Source organism: Sceloporus undulatus, chromosome 5, assembly GCF_019175285.1.
Source record: "Sceloporus undulatus isolate JIND9_A2432 ecotype Alabama chromosome 5, SceUnd_v1.1, whole genome shotgun sequence".
NCBI classification, from domain to species: domain Eukaryota; kingdom Metazoa; phylum Chordata; class Lepidosauria; order Squamata; family Phrynosomatidae; genus Sceloporus; species Sceloporus undulatus.
Genome location: NC_056526.1, coordinates 29,474,345 through 29,495,570, shown reverse-complemented (window position 1 = coordinate 29,495,570; position 21,226 = coordinate 29,474,345). Strand labels below are relative to the sequence as shown.

General features: G+C 43.4%; 1 protein-coding gene across 2 annotated transcripts in view; it reads right to left on the bottom strand.

The window, feature by feature from the left end:
- POLR3B (RNA polymerase III subunit B) overlaps window positions 1-21,226 on the bottom strand; it is an 80,842-nt gene that overhangs the window by 53,222 nt on the left and 6,394 nt on the right. For both annotated transcript variants that reach the window (XM_042467611.1, XM_042467612.1), the window contains 6 exons: window positions 20,737-20,828; window positions 19,874-19,991; window positions 18,757-18,865; window positions 11,133-11,255; window positions 8,386-8,502; window positions 6,288-6,422 (listed from right to left, as the gene is read on the bottom strand). In XM_042467611.1, coding sequence (XP_042323545.1) covers window positions 6,288-6,422; window positions 8,386-8,502; window positions 11,133-11,255; window positions 18,757-18,865; window positions 19,874-19,991; window positions 20,737-20,828 — 694 coding nt within the window. The remainder of the gene's footprint in view (window positions 1-6,287; window positions 6,423-8,385; window positions 8,503-11,132; window positions 11,256-18,756; window positions 18,866-19,873; window positions 19,992-20,736; window positions 20,829-21,226) is intronic.

Below are 21,226 nucleotides of genomic sequence, written 5' to 3'. Positions count from 1 at the left end.
AAAGCAGTCAGGGCTGGATCCTCCAGGCTACCAGCGGCAGGTTGTCGATGTCGGGGTGGAGAATTCGTCCGTCCTGGATCGACAACTGGTCCGGGCGAGGCTCGAGGCGGAGGGAGCACCTTCTGGAGAGATGCAGAAGAGATGCGAACCAGGGCTGCCTCGGCCACCATGGCGTGATTAGGATCGCGTCTGTGTGGTCCAGCATCATTTTGGAGACCACCCTGATGATGAGGGGGAAGGGGGGAAAGGCGTAAAGGAGTTCCCCCGACCACAGGAAGGCGAATGCGTCTCCTAGGGATCCGGTCATTGGCCTCCTGGAGCAGAACTGGGGACAATGGCTGTTCCATCTGGTCGCGAAGAGATCGATCCGGGGGGTCCCCCACCGATCAAAGAGGTCGCTGACCGTCTCGGGATGGAGCCTCCACTCGTGGCACACCGACGGCGATCTGCTCAGGCGGTCTGCCAAGTCGTTGTCCTCCCCTGGTAAGTGGATCGCTTGGAGGAGGATCTGTCTCTGTATGCACCAGTCCCAGATGCGCAGGGTGATTTCGAGGAGGGTCCTTGACTTGGTGCCACCCTGTTTGTTGATGTAATACATCACGGTGGTGTTGTCCGTCCTCAAGAGCACCACCTTGCCCATCACAGCGGATTTGAAAGCTCTCAGAGCCTTCTCGACCGCGAGCATCTCGAGGGCATTGATGTGGAGGAGACTGTCCGAGTCCGACCATTTGTCTTTGACAACCAGGTCGAGGAGGTGGGCGCCCCAGCCCTCTAGGGAAGCATCGGTTGTCAGCGTCGCCTGCGGTTGCGGTTGGTGAAAGGGCATCCCGGCGCACACGTTGTGGTCGTCCAGCCACCAGTTCAGAGAGGCAGCTACCGGTCTCGGTACCGTCAACCACTTGGATGGGGAATCCTCCATCGGAGAGAAGACCGACAGAAACCAAGCCTGGAGTGGGCGTAGGCGAAGTCTCGACCATGGCGTCACGAAGGTCGTTGACGCCATGTGACCCAGGGCGATCTGGACGTCCCTGGCCCTCACTCTTCTGTGGGAGATGCAAGGTCTCAGCGATGTCACCAGTGCTTGGAAGCGGTCTGTAGGAAGGAAGGCGGAGCATTTTTCGGAATCGAGGATGGCTCCGATGAATTTGACCTGTCTGGACGGAGTGAAATGAGACTTCTCTTTGTTGATCACCAGCCCGAGAGAGTCCAGCAGCCGGGTGGCGAATGCAATTGCCTCCTGAAGGTCTTGCTGGGAGTCTGCGACGAACAGCCAGTCGTCTAGGTAAGGGAAGACTCTGTAGCCCTTCCTGTGGAGGTATGCCACCACTGGGGCCATGCACTTTGTGAAGACCCGAGGAGCTGTAGCAAGACCGAACGGAAGCACATTGTAGTGGTATGCGTCGGAGCCGACGGCGAAGGCGAGGAACCTCCGGTGGGACTCCCGAATTCCGATGTGGAAATAGGCGTCCTTGAGATCGACCGTCGCGAACCACAGGCCCTGGTGGAGGAGAGGTAAAATAGAGGCCAGGGTTACCATACGAAACCGGCGATATTGGAGGAAGAGGTTTAAGTCTCTCAAGTCCAGGATTGGTCTAATGCCCCCGTCGGTCTTTGGTACCGTGAAGTACCTGGAGAAAAAGGCCGTATGGAAGGAATCAGGGGATAGTGGGGAAATGGCCCCTTTGTCCATTAAAGCGCGCACTTCGTCGAGAAGGGTGTCCGAGGGTGGGGTGGAAATGAAAGCTCCGGTGGGCGGGAGCTCTTCGAACTCGAGGGTATAGCCCCTACAGACGATGTTTAGCACCCAAGAGTCGGCGGAGATGGAAGCCCATATGCTGGCAAAGGGCTTAAGAATGTCCAAAAAGCATCTAGGGGAGGCGAAGTGCGCGGGGAGGTTTCATGCCCTCTTTTTGGACTGGTCAGGGTCTTGCCGTCGGTTCCTACGGTACCGGGAAGACTGATTGCGGCGGCCCGAGGATGATGGGGACTGAGACGGGTATCTCTGGCGCTGGGAGCCCTGTTGCTGGAACTGCCGGTCCTGGTACGAAGACCTGTTAAACTGGCCCTGCTGCTGCTGCCAGGGGCGGAACCTTTTACGGAAGGGAGCCGGGGCGGGGGCAGACATACCATGCTTCCTCGCCGCCGCCTTCAGCCTGAATTTACGGTTCAGCTTGTCATCCGTCTCGGCATGGAAGAGGCCCGAATCGTCTATCGGCATGTCCTCGATGGTAGACCTAACGTTGGCGTTGAGGTCCGATCCCCGCAACCAAGCGTGTCTTCTTAGGGCGATGGAGGCCGCCATGGCTCTGCCCGAACACTCCACCACGTTTCTGGACGCGGTGATGAGCCACGCGCCGATGGAGTGGGCCTCATCCCTAATTTCCGTGAGGGTCCGCTGGGCCTCATCCGGGACGTCGGGCACGATAGGAGAGATGCCTTCCATAAGGGTTTGTATGTATGCCCCCATACAAGCGGTGTAGTTGGTTGCCTTCACCGCGAGTGCTGCAGCCGCATATGCCTTCCTGGCCAAGGCATCAACCTTCTTAGCCTCTTTGTCAAATGGCACCGCCGCTTGCCGTTGGATCGAGGTCTGCTGGGCACCCTCGACGATAGCCGAATTCTGTCGGGGGTGGGAGGTAAGCCACGGAGCAGATGGGGCCGAAACCTTGTAGAGGGATTCGATCTTGCGCGGCGGACCCAAAAGGGAGGAGGGGCAGTCCCAAGAACGTCTGAGCAGGGCTTCCAGGGACGGCATGAAGGGGACCAGAGGTGTTGAGTGGGCCCGGCTGCGAACCCTGCGCTCGAGGGGGTCCCTGGCCTCTTCTTCGGGGTATTGGAGGTCAATGTCCAGAGCCCTGGACATCTTGATGACGTGCTCGAGGAACGACCTAACGTCATCCGTAGGAGAGGCTGCTTCAGGATGATGCAGAAGCTGCGGAGAGTTCTGGGCCGGGTCGTCCTCACCCGAGGAGTATTCCGAATCCACAGGCTCGGGTTCGGAATCCGAAGCCACCAAGTCTACAGTCGCATACGGTCTGGAGTGTTCCACAGGCCTGTTCGCACGCAGAGATGGAGCCGTTGACGATGGGCCTGGTCGGTCAGAGAGTTCGTGACGATGGCGGTCTTGACCCCGGGGCTGATCCAAATCCCGGGGACGGTCACGACCTCGGGCAGGCTTGGCTAGAGCCACCTCCCTAGGGACTGGGAGAAAGAATTGGTCAGTCTCCGAGTCGTAGTAGTATTGAGGATCAGGCGGAGAGCGTGGAGCCAGCGAAACTGGGGATGGAGACCTCGGCGGTTGGTCAGCAACCTCCTCGTCGTCCGAAAGGAGGAAGGGGAGCGTTGTCGCCGATTGAGTCTGGGCTGGCACAGTCTGAGCGGCGGTGTCTCGGTCTTGGGCTCCCGTGGGTGAACGATTGCCCACCATCGGTGTAGCCAGAGGGTCAGCCCGTCTCGGAGAGTCGGGACGCGGGCGATCACGGCGGGACTCACGGTGAGACTTCCGAGAAAGGGAGGACTCGTCCGAGCGCCTCTTGGAAGGGGAGCTTGAGTGAGAGCTCGGCTTGGAAGTTGACTTGGACTTCTTAGCCGAAGAAGACGAAGTCGCCTCCGGGGCCGGTGGCTGCCTCTTCTTGGCAGACTTGTGATGAGACGGCGCATCCGGAGGGAAGAACTGGATCGGGGACTCCGAGATGGTAGCCGTCCGGCCAGCCCGATCGTCGGTACGGGCAGCGGAATCCCTCGAGCCCGAGGGATCCTCGGAGGCGGTGCTCCTCGGTGCGGGGTCCTCCGACCCAACCCGCCTAGATGGGTCAGACGATCCAGACTTCGACTTAGACCTCTTGGTAAAAGATCCCGAGGAGGTCTTTTTCTCCAAAGCCGTCCGGGACGTCCCCGATGTCTCGGAGGGGACTCCTTCCTTGCGGCTGGGAGCCGTGTCAGAGCCCATTGACCCCGGTAGACGAGGGTGCTTAGGGACTTTGGAAGCGGCACCGCGGGCCGGCGGGCGAGAAGCGTCCGAACTCCCCATGTCTTGCGAAGTAGAGGGGGGCGCACTTGAAGAGCCACTACGAGCCTGGACAGCCGGAGCAGAGGCCGAAGGTGCTGACGCAGGACGAGGGTCCCCCTCCCTGATCTTGCCCTGGGCAATAGCGGACGTCAGCCGCGACTCCCGATTCTTGCGGGCTTGGGAGGACATAGACTTACAGAGGCTGCAGACCCTGGGGTCGTGGTCCCGGCCCAAGCAGAAGAGGCAAGAAGAATGAGGGTCCTGAACGGGAACCTTTCCACTGCAGATATCGCATTTCTTGAAAGGCGGAGACATCATGCGAATCAAGCGAGGTCCAAAGACGAAGTCAAACGATCCGAGGTCAGGTAGAAGGAGAAGACGGGAAGCCGAGTAAAACAGTCCGAGTCAAAAATACCAGTGAAATCCGAAAGAGCAAGAGCGAAGTTCCAAGCAGCCACTAGCACGGCGGAAAAAAGGAACTGGGGAAAGAGCGGGAAGGCAGGGGCCTTATAACGGATGGGCGGGGTTACCGCCAAAAAGTTTCAATATGTTGCAGAGTTAACTCTGCCCAGTGATTCCAGTAGGTTCCGAGCAGCACTGCGCAGGCGCAGTGAAACCCATTTGTATGATTCGCAGAGACCACGAAGAAGAAGAAAAATTTCCAATTGGCGAGAGGGTCAAGCAAGCCTGCATTTTATCACTCTATCTTTTTAACTTGTGTACTAAATATATCATACATAAAGTAGGATTAGGTTTAGAGGAAGGAGGCATGAAAACTGGATGAGGGAACATCAACAATTTCAGATATGCAGATGGCATAACTTGGCATCATACAATTTCAGAAAATAGCAAAGACTTGGAACAACAACTAAAGAAAGTCAAAGAAAGTGCAAAGACAGCTTTACAGTTTACATTTAAATATTAAGAAAACAATAATATATAATAAATGATAATATCCAATAATATTTAATATTAGAAAAACAAAAATAATGACCCAAGATGATTTAAATAACTCTAAAGAAAATAAACCCTCAATACACCATATTCTGTTTTATCTTCAAAGCTAAGCAAGGTCAGCCCTAGTTACTACTTGGATGGGAGATTGCTAACAAATACCAGGTGCTGAAGGCTTTATGTCTGAGAAAGAATTGGCAAAACCACCTCTGAAAATTCCTTGCCTAAGAAAATCCTATGAAAATCATGGGGTTGCCATAAGTCTGCAGTTAACAACTCAGCAGAACACTAGGATTTGGAATGGCAGTTATGAAGGGGCCAGAAAAGATCCTGAAGTGTAAACATGTATCATTGAATATTAAAGTTAGGATGGTCCATGCTATCCAATTCCCTTTTCTTTGTATGGCTGTAAAAGCTCGACAGTGAAGAAAGCTGACAGAAAGATAATCAACTCCTTTGGAATGTGGTGTTGGATACTGTGGACTGATAAAAAGAAAATAAATGGGTCACAGAGCAGGCCAAGCAGTAACTCTCCCTAGAAGGCAAAATGACTAAACTGAGACTGTTGGATAGATCATGAGAAGACAAGACTTAGTAGAAAAGACAATAATGCTTGATAAAGTAGAAAGCAGTAAGAAAAGAGGAAGATCACATTAATGATGGATAAACTCTCTTAAGGAAGCCATGGTCAAATCACAAGACCTGAGCAGGGCTGATGATGAAAGAGTGACTTAGGGTCACCATAAGTCAAAGCTGACTTGACAGAAGTTAACAACAATAACATTTGATTACCAACTTTATGGTCATCTGATCTATCAAATATACTCAGGCTTGCTTTTTTAAAAAGGGCATATTTTCCAAAAGTGTTTAAACATGAAACTATGTTTTAGGTATTTAGAGTACAGTGGGCCCTCAGTATCCACGGGAGATCCATTCTGGACTCCCACATCCAATGGATACAAAAATCCGCAGATGCTCAAGTAGGAAACATCTGTGCCACATCAGTGTTGCATGTGTAATGTCTCCTCATCCTGAACCCCAATCAGAAAAATACAACACACCCCAGCTTCAACTTCTACTATTGCTGGCAGCTGTGTGGGGGCATTAGTGTGTTCACAGATGTACAGACACCTACAACAGCAACAACAGGGGGATGTGACAAGTCAGTATCTAACACCAGTGCAAGTTACTGTCGCCCTGGCCACACGAGCATCTAGAGTGGGAAGACAGGCACTTGATGAGATGTACTGTGAGGAATCTTTGCTTAAGAGAAGCTACTGTTTCAAGCCACATTACTAAAAATCAATCAACTGTTTTTCTTTACCTGTCCTGCCAACTCCAACCGTTTGTTTCCATAATAGTCTCTGTCATCCACTTTGTTGTCCCCCTGGGCCAGAATCACTCTGCGCACCATCACAGCTGTATAGATACACTTGGAGCGGAAATTGAATTCCTTTACCTAAAATACAGAAAGCAAGAGAGAACATTAACAGAGAACAACTAGTCTTTCTCCAAATTTTACTAAGGAAACTTCCATGTCAGATAAACTAATTCTGTAGTCCTATTGTATTCTTAAATTTCAGGGGAATTTACTGTACTCTTTTCAAAGCTTTACGAGTTTGTCACAATAATTTTTGTTCAAGAAAGAGAAAACGGTATTCTTGTGATGATAATATCTTGCTGAAAAAGGTCACTGCCGTGAATAGACACACACACACACACACACACACAGATAGATAGATAGATAGATAGAGAGAGAGAGAGAGAGATTGTGTTCAACCCTAAATTTTCAAGATTAACCCGATGCAACCAAAAAGTGAACAGCTTCACAAAGTTTAATTTTAACATAAATTATATAATAGAATTTATTGGAAATAACAGATTATGTGTCAGGTCATGCCCATAATTTCCCATTGGAAATTAAATCTGGCACAGTTTGAAATTTGTGATAAGATCTTTTTTAAAAAAAACTTACCATATTCTCAAATAATAATTCTCATGTATTTCCAGCTTTGTTCCCCAAGCCCTACGCTTGTGTTTGTGTGAGAGAGACAAAGTCAACCCCTCCTAGCATGATTACTCACATTTTTGTGTACATCAACTTCGATATATTCGGGAGGGGGGGGGGAACCTGGGGGGAAATCTGCGCAACTGGAAGTATTTATTCCCTTAGGTCTTGTTGTAGTGTAACAGTTTTTCTTGCATTTTTAAAAAGTGACTTTTAAAAAGTAAGAGGGAGAGAGAAGTATATAACACAAGAGAGGTCATATGACACCCAGACGTCCCATCCTGATTATTAAGTGTTGAAAATCCTTTTCTTTCTCTCTAAGATTATATACAGCACTTCCTTTCAAAATTTTAATTTGTGGCCTATCTCTGAAGTAGCTTCCAGAAGTGAGGGCTGTACTGGTTCTCAGATCCCACTTCCTATTCAACCATTGCTCTCAGATTTGCTGCCACTGTGACAGCAGCAACATTACCTTTAAAATTTAAAGCAAAGCATGTGGAATGCAGCATGCTTTGTTTCTAAGCTGTATCAAACTTTTATGAGGCTTCCATTACCACAGTTCAACTTGAAAACAAAACTCCAAAACACATGGCAGAAATAATCCAGTTCAAGACCACTTTTAACTGCCCTGTCTCAGTGCTAGGGAATCCTGAGAATTGTAGTTCATTGTGGCACCAGAGCTCTCTGACAGAGAAAGCTAAATGTCTCACAAAATTACATTTTCCAGAATTCCCTAGCATTGAGCCAGGGCAGTTAAAGCAGTCTCAAACTGGATTATTTATGCAGTGTGCTTTGGACCAAAGTCATGCTTCCTGTACACCTTATTTGAAAGAAGTAGTATACTTTTTTTTGCTTTCTTGGGGGGGAAATTACATTGTGGTGAAGATACATCATTGTGATTATAAAGGTACATCATGCCTATAAAAAAAAGTCTGGCGACATGTAAAGTACATCTGAATTAGAATCTATACCATCCTTACCCTACATGTTTCGCCAAATACACTCTGTTTTATGTTGTCTTTGTCTACCTCACCCAATACAATACCCCTCCCCCCCTGGTTTTTTGGAACAACTTGCTTGACAAAGACAACTGGAAATTTTGGAAGTGCCGACAGTATTTTGTGATCTTTCACTTGTTCTAGTAAAAAGTAGTACCGTAATATGTATTTTAGATCTTAGATCAACAGATTTTCTTGAGCTCACTAACAAAACCGAGCTTGAATTAATGGGAGGGCTAAATATTCAATCACTGCCACAAGTCCACTTGGAAAAATTAGAATCCTCTGCCTAGGAGGATTCAATTCACTTTATCTTAAATGGTGGAATCCTATTTCAGTTTCCTGAGGAACTTTAATCCCAACCCTTTCCCAGTACCCTATGCCTCTGTCCCACAATACAATTATTGCTGACATACCGGAACATGGGCAAGAATTGTTGTTGCTAGCAGTTCTCGTGCTTCTTCCATCTTGGTTTTCCTGGGTCCTCCCCACATTCTCTGCCTTCGGACCTTATTTCCCAAATATTTTAATGCCTGTGAAGTAAAAGCATAGCAAAAAAGTGTATTTGTAATTTAAATTTTTACATTCTTGATCTACCAGTTTCATTATGTCTTCTTGTTTCAGCTTTCATATGTGTTTCACTGCACATGAACTGATGAATTTTTTAACAAAATCAACAGCACAAAACTATTTTTTAAAATTTAAAGCAAACAACAACAACAACAACAAGAGTATGATGTTTCTTTAATAAGATGACTAGATAAAAATGGATTGAAAGACAGCCTATCAAAAACAACCTTTTTAGAGGATTCCACCAGAAAATATATTTCCTAGTATAATTTGGAAAGAATGAGAGCAGGCAAAGTCCCACATATTATGCAATGGTGAAAAAAACATTAATTTTTCAAAAAGCCCAATACATTTTAGCTTTATCACCAATTGGCTGTCTTCAGGAGCTATTCATGTCAGGGATGATGGGAGTTGTAGCTCTTCACCTCTGGCTCAAACTCACCACCTTGTTACGCACCGGCACTGACCAGTTTTGGCCAGTGGTTAAAGCTTTGCTCAAAAGCAGCAGAGTTACAGAGAATAGGCTGAAGACCCTGACAAACTCTCCAAGCCTTCTCACTCTTGCTTCCACAGAAGTCTTCACCTTTCTTCAGGATCCAGCTGGCTCTTGAATCTTCTCCCAAGACACCAGACAACTCAGTAGTCTTATATAAAAGATCTACTTTATTCTACTATATACAGCTCCAAAACTATCCAATACAACTCCAATACTCCTCCACTACTACTACCCACAAAATACATTGGGATTCATAGCCATTATTATAGTCATTGCAAAATACCACCCACTCTTGTCAGTTTCCACCCAGTGGGCGTGTACAACCATTTCATTGGTTCTCTTGGTTCATCCCATAATTAATGATTTCATCATCTCAGCCTTGTCCACTTAACAATTCACAGGTGTGTTCAATTATCCACTTTGCATTTCTGTCCTTGGCATTTAGGACTTGTTAATTACATTACCTTTTACACCTGTGTGGCTTCTAATTGCTTCTGCTGAGTCATCCTGACTCTCACATATAAGTTTTATTTCTTTCACTGTATATTCCATGTTGCTTTTTCCTTAACAATTCAATCTTCAGAAATTTCTGGGTTGCAGTCTGCACTCTCTATACTCTCTATTCTTTTACAAATGCCTACTTGTATAGAGAGTGCAGACTTCAATTCAGCAATTTCTGTAGACTGAATAGCCTATGAAGGCCAATTGGTGATAAGGTCAAAATGCACTGAGCTTTTTTTAAAAATTAAGTTTTTAACTACCATATAGCACGTGGGAGAGGTCTCCTCTCATTCTTCCACTAGTATAATTTTGACTTTGCCTGAATTGTCACCTTCAAGTTCTGGTTATCAGACCCCAATGGCAAATGTAATGTACAGTGGGCCCTTGGTATCTACTGGGGTTTGGTCTCAGGATCCTTCAAGGATAACAAAATCCATGGATTTGCCACAGCTGCAGTCAGAATGCTGACCAGGGCCAGTTATAAGGAACATATAACTCCCTTGTTGAAACAATTTCACTGGCTACCAGTTCATTTTTGAGCACAATTCAAAGTGCTGGTCATGACCTCTAAAGCCCTACATGGCTTAGGTCCAGACTATATGAGAAACCGTATCTCCCCATATGAACCTACCAGAGCCCTAAGATCTTCAAGAGAAGGCTTTCTCTTGGTCCCACACCCATCACAGATTTGCCCGGTGAGGACACGAGAAAGAGGCTTCTCGGTGGCTGCTCCTGCCCTGTGGAACGTCCTTCCATGGGAAGCAAGACTGGCCCCTTCCCTGTTTGCCTTGCATTTTAATTGTTTAATTGTAACACATTTTTAATGTGTTTGTTTGTGAGCCACCTTGGGTCCCTTCTGGGAGAATGGCAGCATAGAAATTAAATGAATTAATGAATGCTCAAGTCCCATTATATACAATGACATAATAAAATGATTGTAGTAAACTCCTGACTGAGTTTATGTTAATCATGCTAGTTAAATAGTACTGGCCCTTGTCACTATTAAATTATTGGTATTGGTGGAGGCTAAAACAGTATAAAGTAACTGAAAGTAAAAAAGGAATGACTCAAGTTCTTACACTGAATTTACATTTAATGCTATTTGTACTGATCTGCACGCATGCTGCACTAAACCACCTTTTCAGATGTAGCAAACTGTACACTGTAATCCACCATGTCCTCAAAATTCACAAGTGGAGAACACTGAAATATACAATCCCTCCATCTGAAGTTTGATGGCACAGTCAAAAATTCTTCTGTGTCAGATGAATACTGCATAGTCCAACTCTCAGAAGTGGGCTATTTGATGTGAACAGCAAACTTGTGGGCTGAACTCAGAATAGTCTTTTGGACTATAACTCCCAGAATCCTCAGCGAGCCCAGTCAGTGAATGTCCTGTCTGGGGGTTCTGAGAGCAGGCCCAATAAGTAAATTTCTCAACTCTACTTCTGGTCCATAGTAAACACAGAGGCTTGGCAAGCAAAAAATTCACCTACACACTTTCTGAGCCATTCAATTAACTCACAATAGGGAAAATTAAGATGCCATTCTCCTTGTAGAAATACATTATTGATAGATGCTCGAAATTATACACACCTGCATCTGTGTGAAAATCTGAGCTTTCTGGCACTCTTCCAAGCTGGGGGCAAAGGCAGCCATCACATGCTCCTCTGTACCAATCATCTGTACAATCTCTTGGTCACTCTCGACACCCATGGCCTAAAGAAGGGAAGGGGGGAGGTACAAAAGGGGAGAGGGAACATTGATTTTGTGTTAATGCGCTGACATTTGCTTATGCTAATTTGGTATTGTAATCAGTATTATTCCAAAGCAAAAGTGAGTTCTCTCAGAAACAGGGCCATCTGGTGAAGGGAGCAGCTACTCAAAACTGTGGAACAAAAATCTTGATAAGCAGAAGCAGCAGCACAAAAGACAAATGAGACAGAGTAGGCTTTTGCTAGAAAGCTATTAACAGCCAGATCATTTACAGAAGAAGCATCATATTGCTTTTTAATAAGAAGTAATGACCAGCCATTTGTACCTGACAAATGGAAAAGAGGAAGCTAGTTGGAAGCTACAGGAAATCAAAGGTGTATTCTACAACCACAGAAACCTTGCAAAGTTATGCAAATTTATCACTCATGTTAGTTTATGATAACATGCCTCTTTTCTCAGCAGCTGGTGCTTGTGATTCACTGGAGGTTACTAAGACTCTGTTACTTAATATTATTTTTGTGTGCAAGGGGGGCCTGGTATTATTATAAGGAAGGAGGTATCACTGGGCAATGTTTAGCCAGCACTGCACTGAGGAAGAACATACATGCACCAGGAAAATCACAAGGGTGCTGCTGGCCACTCGGCTCCTAACTGCCTACACCATGCTGGGCTAACAGGGCCCCATGCTTTCTGAGCTGCCTCACAAGACTCTCTTACAAGGATGCTGAGACCCCTTTCCCAAGACCATCCGCAGACAGTAGAGTGCTGTGGCAAACTCTACCACTGCACTGACACCTACCATATATACTCAACTATAAGTCAACTTCATGTATAAGTCAAGGTCAGGTTTTGTGGCCAAAAGTGTGGATTTTGCTATGTAATAAAGGATCTAAAAAATGCAGCAAAGGAAAACAATGCCAAAGAACATTCAAAATTCCAGCATGTATAACTGTTTGTGCTCACCCTAAAGGCTGGATGGATGAGAGAGTAAGAAGGTGGCAGTGTTTCCAGGACAAATTACACTTTTGCCTTCACCAGGGAATGGTTCCTTTGTTTATAAGAGATAAAGGAAGGCATCTCCCCTCTGAATAACTGAGATCAGTAATGGATTGGATGAGGGGGAACAGACTTAAGCTGAATCCAAACAAAACGGAGGTACTCGCTATAGGTAAACCTGAACTGGATATGGAGATATGCTCACCAGTCCTGGATGAGGTCACACTTCCCCTAAAGGACTGTGTTCACAATCTGGGGGGACTTCTGGATTCGTTGCCTCAGCTGACTTCTCAGATTGCCGCGATGGCCAGGAGCGCCTGTTAACAGCATCAGCTGATATGCCAGCTGTGACCCTACCTGGAACGGGCGTACTTAGAAATGGTTGTACGCTCACTGGTAACCTCTCGTCTTGATTTCTGTAAGGCACTTTACATGGGGCAGCCCTTGTGCCATGTTCTGAAGCTGCAATTAATTCAAAATATGGCAGCCAGGTTGGTTGTAGGTAAATCTAAATACGACCCTATTACATCTATCTTAAAATCTCTACAATGGCTGCCTATTAGCTTCCGGGCTCAGTACAAGTTGTTGGTTATTACCTATAAAGCCCTACATAGCCTGGGTCCAGACTACTTGAGGGAACGCCTCCCCCCCGCCCCCCATACAATCCTTCCCACACACTCAGGTCCTCTGGGAGGAACCAACTACAGCCGAAGAAAACCAGGCTGGTGGCAACTTCCCAGTAGACCTTTTCAGCCACGGCTCTGAAAATGTGGAGCAACCTACCAGAGGAGATCCGCCAAATTACATCTTTAGAGGCCTTTAAAAAGGTGATAAAGACAGATTTCTTCCAGCGAGCCTTTCCAGACTAACCTCCAAAATGAGAACCTGAACTGCTCACCTACCCACTGTCTCTCCCTATGACCACTCCTGTAAATATTTTTCCATGCTCCTAATTTTAGCTGCATTCTCTATGCGACTGGGTGTAATGTGTGATACTGCTACTGTTATTATATAGTATGATGTTTTATTTGTATTTTAGCAGAAGGAGGGAGGGCTAGGGGATTGGGATCATGTTATTACTGTTTTTAAATGTTATACTGGACTGTTGTTATCCCCCTAGATCCTCAAAAGAGAAAGGTGGGATATAAATAAATATTTCATTATTATTATTATAAAGTACAGCACTTACATTGAACCATGGATACTTGCTAATTAACTTACTTGCTGTTCACCGCTATGATCTTTGGAATAGCGGTATATAAATAAAACAAGTTATTATTATTATTATTATTATTATTATTATTATTATTATTATCATTATTATTATTAATAAGCTGATTCAAAGTTGATTTTGGGTCAAATTTTTGACTAAAATTTCTTGACTTATATATGAGTATATATAGCACTTTTTCAACCGTTGAAGCTGGATAAATTTGAGATAGTGTTTTAATTTCCCGTAATTCCTCGAGACACAGATAGTAGGGAAGCCATAGACCACCACTGCATTGACATTGGATGAGTGTCACTGGGTGTCTATGAGATTTTTAAAAAATTTCCCACAATGCTTCCTGACACGACATTCCTCCAGGTTAACTGTGGGAAGTTCATACAGTAGTTATAAGCTGTCTGTAGCATGGCTACAGACATGCTGGCTACTACTGCCAAGACCTATCAGTGGGGGCTGCCCTGATATCCCTCAATCTTGAAGCTGCCTCTGTTCTTCTTCCATGCAGCAGAACTTAGTGGTGGGTGCTAGTAGCTTCCATGGAAAAGGGGAAGATAAAGAGCAGGATTTCACATAGAATGTTAAACTGAAAGTAATTTTATCTTGTTTTTTCACAGTGCATGATTATACCTTTTATTTTAAAGGTGGCTTAATAAATTAAGAAAAGACTTAACAGTTTATGGGGAAAATCTCTCACCAGTGTCTCTATGAACAAAGTGTTTCAAAGTGGCAGCCAGCAGTGCAGGCCTTTGTGAATTCCAGATACTACTAAAGCTTCTCCTTTCACACAAGTCTGGAGTCCTGCCATATCATGAAACAGGAAATAATCTCCCTAAAACCTCCTTTTGGCAGACTTATGTTTCTAAGAAGTTGGGAGGATGAAAAAGTTATGTTTGCATGCATATTGCAGGTTTAAGCTGTGAATAACAAAAGCCACTGCAGAATATGTTATCGGTACACTACTTTGGTTCTCATTGTAAATGGGCAAGTCACACTTTCTTTAAAGTACATTAAATATCTTCCTTCTTAGATGTCTTTACTGGATCTTTCATACCCTATGGTTGCCCCAGACTCCATTCCTATCATGTACTAGTGATGTGCTGAATAGTTGAAGTTTTTGCTCTACTGTAGCTGATTTGACTGCTGCTAACAACATTCTAAATCACCAAACACCATGCAACAAATGGAAAATAACAACAGCTGTCCCACAATCTTGTCATTCCTAATCCCAACTGATGATAGAGAGCCCCTGTTGCTGTGCCCTCGTTCATACATTTTTCCTCAAATACACTAAGTACTACTCCTCAGACAGTTATGGATATTGTAGAGCAAGGAAAGGATGGCAACACGTAATGAAGGCTTTCCCTCCAGGCCCCTCTTCCAGGTCTGTGGTGCTGCCAAGTAGCTGGTGACCCCACTGCCCCACAATTCAACAAGTGACAGCTGATGTGAATGATGTTGTCTTCCTCCTCTTCCCTGTCAGAGCTCTTCTGTTATCCTGTATTATTAAGCAGCCTAGCTCATGTGATGAGAAGATGCTTTAAGCTCACCCCCACATCAGGAATGCTAATATTGCTAGAAGGCAGAAACTTAAAGCCTTTGCTTCACTTAAGTGATCTTCATAGAGCATTTAATGCACAGAACTCCTAGTATGGTCCTTGTTGAAAAAAGTAATAATTTAAATGAAATATATACCGTTTGTACATATGCACATATGTATTCTGGATATGCAACTATGTCTGCAGCAATTACATATGTCATTGCATACACAAACGTACAAATAATGACTAAAACTTGCTGTATATATAAATGACAAAATAAAATTAGCACTTGTAGCATGTAAAAGTGGTAAATTAAATGTAGGTTCCCATGTTAAGGATACTGGTGAACAATATGAAAAGGCTCTATTTATATTACATATTTCTATGACTGTCAGTATATCTGTTCAGAACTTCTCAACTAAATAAGATAGTTAGAAATAAAGGGGAAAGTGGAAATTCCATAAACGTTTTGGTTTTCACCAAGGATATGCTACTGTGACCCTTTAGATGTTGTTGGATTGCAACTCCAAGACAGTTACTATGATTACTCATCACTGGCTAGGACTGGCTAGGGAAGTTGGGTGTCCTACATTATCAGGAAAGCAACAGTCATGCACCTCTGTCTTAAAGATACACTCACTACAAAAGTATAACAATTAAACACTATTGCAGACTTGCCAGCCTTTGTAAAACCATACTCCATTTATCAGAGAAGCATAGAGATAAGCAATCTGGTTTGTCACTTGGATGAATAAAGGCTCCTAGTAATCCTGATGGGTTCTTGCTAACCAGAAGGCAGCAGTAGACACAAACTGCTTGCAGCTTCTATGAAGTCTCAAGATATAGCCAGAACAGAGATGCCGTGGCAGAGGGACAAGGCCTTGTCCTCCTCTGAGGCTGTCAATATATATACCCAAGTCCTTTCCAGGCAAGCATTCTCTGAAGATGCCAGCCACAGATGCTGGCGAAATGTCAGGAAGAAACTCTTCTAGAACATGGCCACATAGCCTGAAAAACCCACAAAAAACTCTAGAAGAACTGATTGGTCCTTAGCTGATGAACATTAGTATTTTACAGTCCCACTGGGCTACTGCTTTCCATTTAGATTAATGTCACAATATTCCTAATTTTGTGCTGCCAGCTATACACTCAAATTCTCTTTCCTGGCTGTTTCCTACCGCCCCCCCCTAAAATGTCTTGTATTGTACTGCCTTGACACTTCTGATTTCAGGTTATTAGCCAGAGATTTTCAGCATTTTTAATAGACTAGTTTGCTATTAAAAATTATACAAAACACAAAAGTTAAAAAGCAATTAAACCAAGCTACAATGACTACTAGTTAAAACAAATTAACAACAATAATAAACAAAAGTCCAGCACATTATACAAGGCCTATTTCATTGGGGGAAAAATCAGTTTTCAATCTGCCCATGTCATCATCTATACAGCTAGAATAGTGATACTCAAATCCTGTACTAAACATTAAAAACATGTTAGCAGAAGATGCCAAGGTGGTGACATACAAGGCCCACAAAGCATTTTTATGTGCTCCTCAACAAACCTTGCAAGCATTATGCAAAACCTTGCAAGCATTATTTCAATTTTATTAGTACAGGGGGGGAAATGTATTTCCAAAAGAGGTGTGTGTGGAGGCGCACATATGTTATATCTCAGTCAAAAGGTAAAGTGACTTCAGTCCAAACATAATTTATTTTCTCCTTCTTTCATTCTCAGATACATCTCAGAAAGCTGAAGGTGCACTGACAGTTTGGCTTTCAAGAACTGCTCAGGGTTATTTTGGATGTTATGAACAAGCACATATAACTTATGAGTTATGAACAAGCGGTCAGAAGTACAAGCATTTGTCTTAGCACATCAGCATAGCTTTGTAACTGTATGTAACAAAGACTGAGAAATACTACACTTTTTCTGGTGAGACTGGATGGTCAAGAGTTGCAAAAATGGGCACATGAAGCTCCAGGGCTAGACTTTGCCACCTTGCTGCAAACAATTACAGAGAAGTACCTGGATCAATGCTGACTGGAGACAATGCTGCATCTAATTCTGCATGCTTGGGAACCCACAGTTAAACAACTTTGCATGCTATTTCATGGACAAAAATAAAAGAATCAGGAAGCAAATTATAAACAGCCTCTAAGGCAGTGGTTGCCAGCCTTTCTAGCAAATCAAACAAGATACTGACACTGAAGTACAGTATGCACTACTGTAATTTGCAACTCAACATATTCCCATCCCAGCTTTGCTGGTGGCAGTAATTTTAGACAGGTCTTGCTATGAGCCACATTGCTTGTATGTTGTATGCCTAATCCTTATTAGCCGTGACATTATGGCTTCTGTGCTGCAAGCTGGTTAGCCATGCTCTACTGCAGTAGAGCTAGTGGGCACCAGGTTAGGGAAAGCTGCTACCTACTCTTTAGCATGCTACCTATACATCAAAGATGTGTGCCATTCTTAAGGGCTGCAGAATCATCCTTATACATCAAGATGTTTGCAGAGAGGTCTGTAACCCCTTTTTATGTCTTTTCCTGAAGGGGCAGATTCATATCACCACACAAATACTATAAATTCATGAGTATTATTCTAAGGTACCCTCTTAAGTTTCCATGAAGGGATATATTGATATGTGTGGCAAAAAAGCAGGACTCCATTTAGCACACCAGCACTATTAACACACACGTGGAAACACAGTAAGTATATACATCATGTAAAATTTGAAGCACTCTTTATAGGTATGTGGAGGTATTAGCTTCTGAAGAAACACCTGACAATATCAATTTGGGAATTCTAGCTTATCAGGAAAGTAACTTGATTTTCAAGACCTATTTGTTATAGAAATACACCCATGCAAAACTTAAACCCTACTGATATCAGTAGATAAATACATCATGCTCCTGACTTCCTGTCATTATCTTTTCAAATATACTCCTCTCATAGTGTAAGCAAGTGCTGCCCTCTTCTGGCAATGGTAATCAGATATAGTTATGCTGTTTGGCAGAATTCCCAAGGTACAGCTCCATTGCTGATTCAGCTGAATATAACATAAAAACAGGAAATGAACTAAAGGTAGACCCAATCTGACCAAAGCAATGGTTTGGCCTACAGCTACTGTTCTCCTCTCAGAAAGATTGGGTAGCAGATTCTTCTTCTTCTTTTCTTTCTCTAAAACTACATGAATATTTGTATCTTCTCTAAAAATGCACACCTCTATTTTGCTGGGGGTTTTTTTACCTGAAAACTGGTATGGATCTTTTGAGAAGTGTGAAAGTGATGAATAACTACGTTTCAATCAGAACAGTAGTCAAGAAATTCCAGTTCAGCCTATATTTGTCCTCCCCCCCCCAAAAAAGAAGATCCAAAAAAATAAAAAATGGCAACCATGTCAATGATATAATCCATGGAAAATTTACCTTTTTGATTACCACTCCCAGAATCCCCTAGCATTGGCCAGTATCAATGTTTGCTGGGAAATTCTAGGAGTTGCAGTCCAAGAAGTAATGTTTCCAAATTCAGAATCCAGATTAGGCTAAGGTACAACCCACTAGTTAAATCCAAATCAACAAAAATTACAAATGCTACAATGTGCATTAACCACTAAGACAAGCCATCCAAACAAGAACTAAATATCCTCCCCATATACATTTTGGATTACTAGTTAAAATGTTTGAAGTTCTTCTGCTTGTTCTTCTAACAATTAAGATGCAGATTGTTCTTAAAACATTACCTTAAAGATAATAGCAATGGGGATATCTTCAGACAGGGTATTATGCTTCAGATAAAATCTTCCTTGCTTCACAGTTATATTTGTCCTGCTTTTCTTTTCATGAGTAGAACTAATTATTTGCAAAAAGAAATTGATATGTATCATTATTTATTATATTATGAATCTTCAAAAATTGAACCAGGTCAAAGGTTTTTTTATTTTTTTTAAAAAAAGAGAGAAGTTTAAATGTCTCATCCATGAGAATACCACCACTGAATTTCACTGCCCCTAAAGATTTTGTTTGCTCTAATATTCAATAGCTCTATCAGCCTCGTCCTATTTCTGTGTAAGCCTGTAAAGAGGATTTGTCTGCCATTATACAGTATTTTCTATTTGATTTTATTCTGGTTTTTTTAGACACTATATAAATAATAAATAGAATCTGACAAATTGCTAAATCTTGCTTCAAGCCTGCAGATATTCTGTATTTTCCTGGGCACTTAAGATGGAACAAAATGCATACCTTTCACATTGCATGCAGTAAAATCTTCTGCAGTTTACAGGGCTTGCTTCACAATGGCTTAAGCCACTGATTTAAAGCTAACTAGAAGGGATCTTTCAATAAATGAAACTCTTGGCTGAACTGTTAGGAATTGCAGTGGGCCCTTCCCTTATGCAGGAGATCTGGAATGGATCACCTCGTATAAGGGGAATTCTGCGTATGCTCATGCCCCATTGAAAACAATGGGGCGCGTGCTCGCGGCGCGCACCATGTTTTATTATCGAATGGATTCAACATAAGCTTGAAGCCCGCGTATGCCGTGTATGCACTGTACATTTAAACAATATTTGCTAAATATACATACAGTGAGAGTCAATGTAGGAATATGACACTCTGGAGACCAGGGTTCGAATCCCTGTTCAGCCACTGGGTAACCTTGGACAAGTCACACTCTGTGAGCCTCAGAGAAAGGCAAAGGCAAATCCATTTGCAATCTTGCAATGAATGGGGGGGGGGAGAGAAATCCCAATGGGTATATGTAAAACTTTTGCACTTAAAGTAGCTAAAGTCTTTTTGGGTCTTAGCTATAATACCATAGGAGATCACACATTTGCAGTTACTCAGCAGTTCTTTTACCTGGTAACAGATGCACCAACAGTCCCTTTTCTGTCTGCTTCCACAATTATTCTGTTTTTTGATAACTGCTCTTGAATAAGAATGACTTTTTCTACACCTTTAACAATGAAGTAGCCACCTATCAAACAGATTATAAAAAAATCAGCATTGAATCGTATTTCAGTCATTCATGAAATTATTTTCAATTGACTTTGTAAAGTTCTGGAATGTTTTGCTTTGCTTTCTTAACTACACATACATACAGTACTTAGTGAGGAAATATCTCACTCCATTTTCTGCGTTTATATCATTCAACAATAAATACAAATCCATTAAATCCAAGAAAGCACCTTACCAAATGGATCAACTACCCCGGTATGTACAAAGGGGATATCTAAAGAAATGCTCCACTGTGCTACTGTGACCTCTTGAATACCTATGCAATACAATAGCAATAGCATTTAAATTTCTATACTGTTTCATAGTGAACTCAGCATTCTCTAAGCAGTTTACAGTCTGTAAGGTACTCATTTTACAGGACCTATGAAAGGATGGAAGGCAGTGTCAACCCTGTCGCTATAGTACCAGCATTTAATCATTTTGCCACCAGTGGTCCTGGCAAACCCAGGTGAAACTGAAAACTGGACAGCAGGCAGACCCCACAAAGCATATAGCTACCAATGACACTATGCTCTTCTTTAATGGGAAGCTTGGTAACTGCTCTAATTATTGCAGAAACTTTGTTTAATCTTTCCATTGTCTGAATCTTTGAAACTCTCATTCTATACTGGCCCATGTGTTTCAAGATTCCATTGCAAAATATATTTAAAGGGATCAAAAATCACCCAAAAGGAGCAAAGGCAATTAAAAACTAAGGTTATTACCTGGATCTAAGGGACACTCATTAAGCTTGGCGAATTCTGCTGGCGTTTTCCCAGTAAGAACACAGTTGGAGCTTCGCAACATTATTGGCATCCTATAAGAATCCCCAAAGTAAAAATTAACTTCATGTGTACTGAAAGCTCATTCAGAGGCCAGCAAGCTTCTAGAAAAATCACAAGTAGGGTAAAGGAAAAGAAAAGAGCCTCCCTTTTGTTCCAAACTCCTGAACATAGAACACATTTCACTGTCATGGCAAATAGCCATTCATAGATCTAAGTTGGTCTACACCAAGCGTGGGGAATAATGTTGTTGAACTTCAGTTCCTATCAATGGCTATGCTGGTTAGGGTTTAAGAAGTTGGGGGAGCCAAAGTAGATGGAGGTCTGCATAGTCCTAATTTAATTCTAAAATAATGCTATTTATACTGGTGACAACCACAATATACAATGCCCAAACAAGTGCTTCTTGTTGGTCTTGAAATAGCTAAACTCC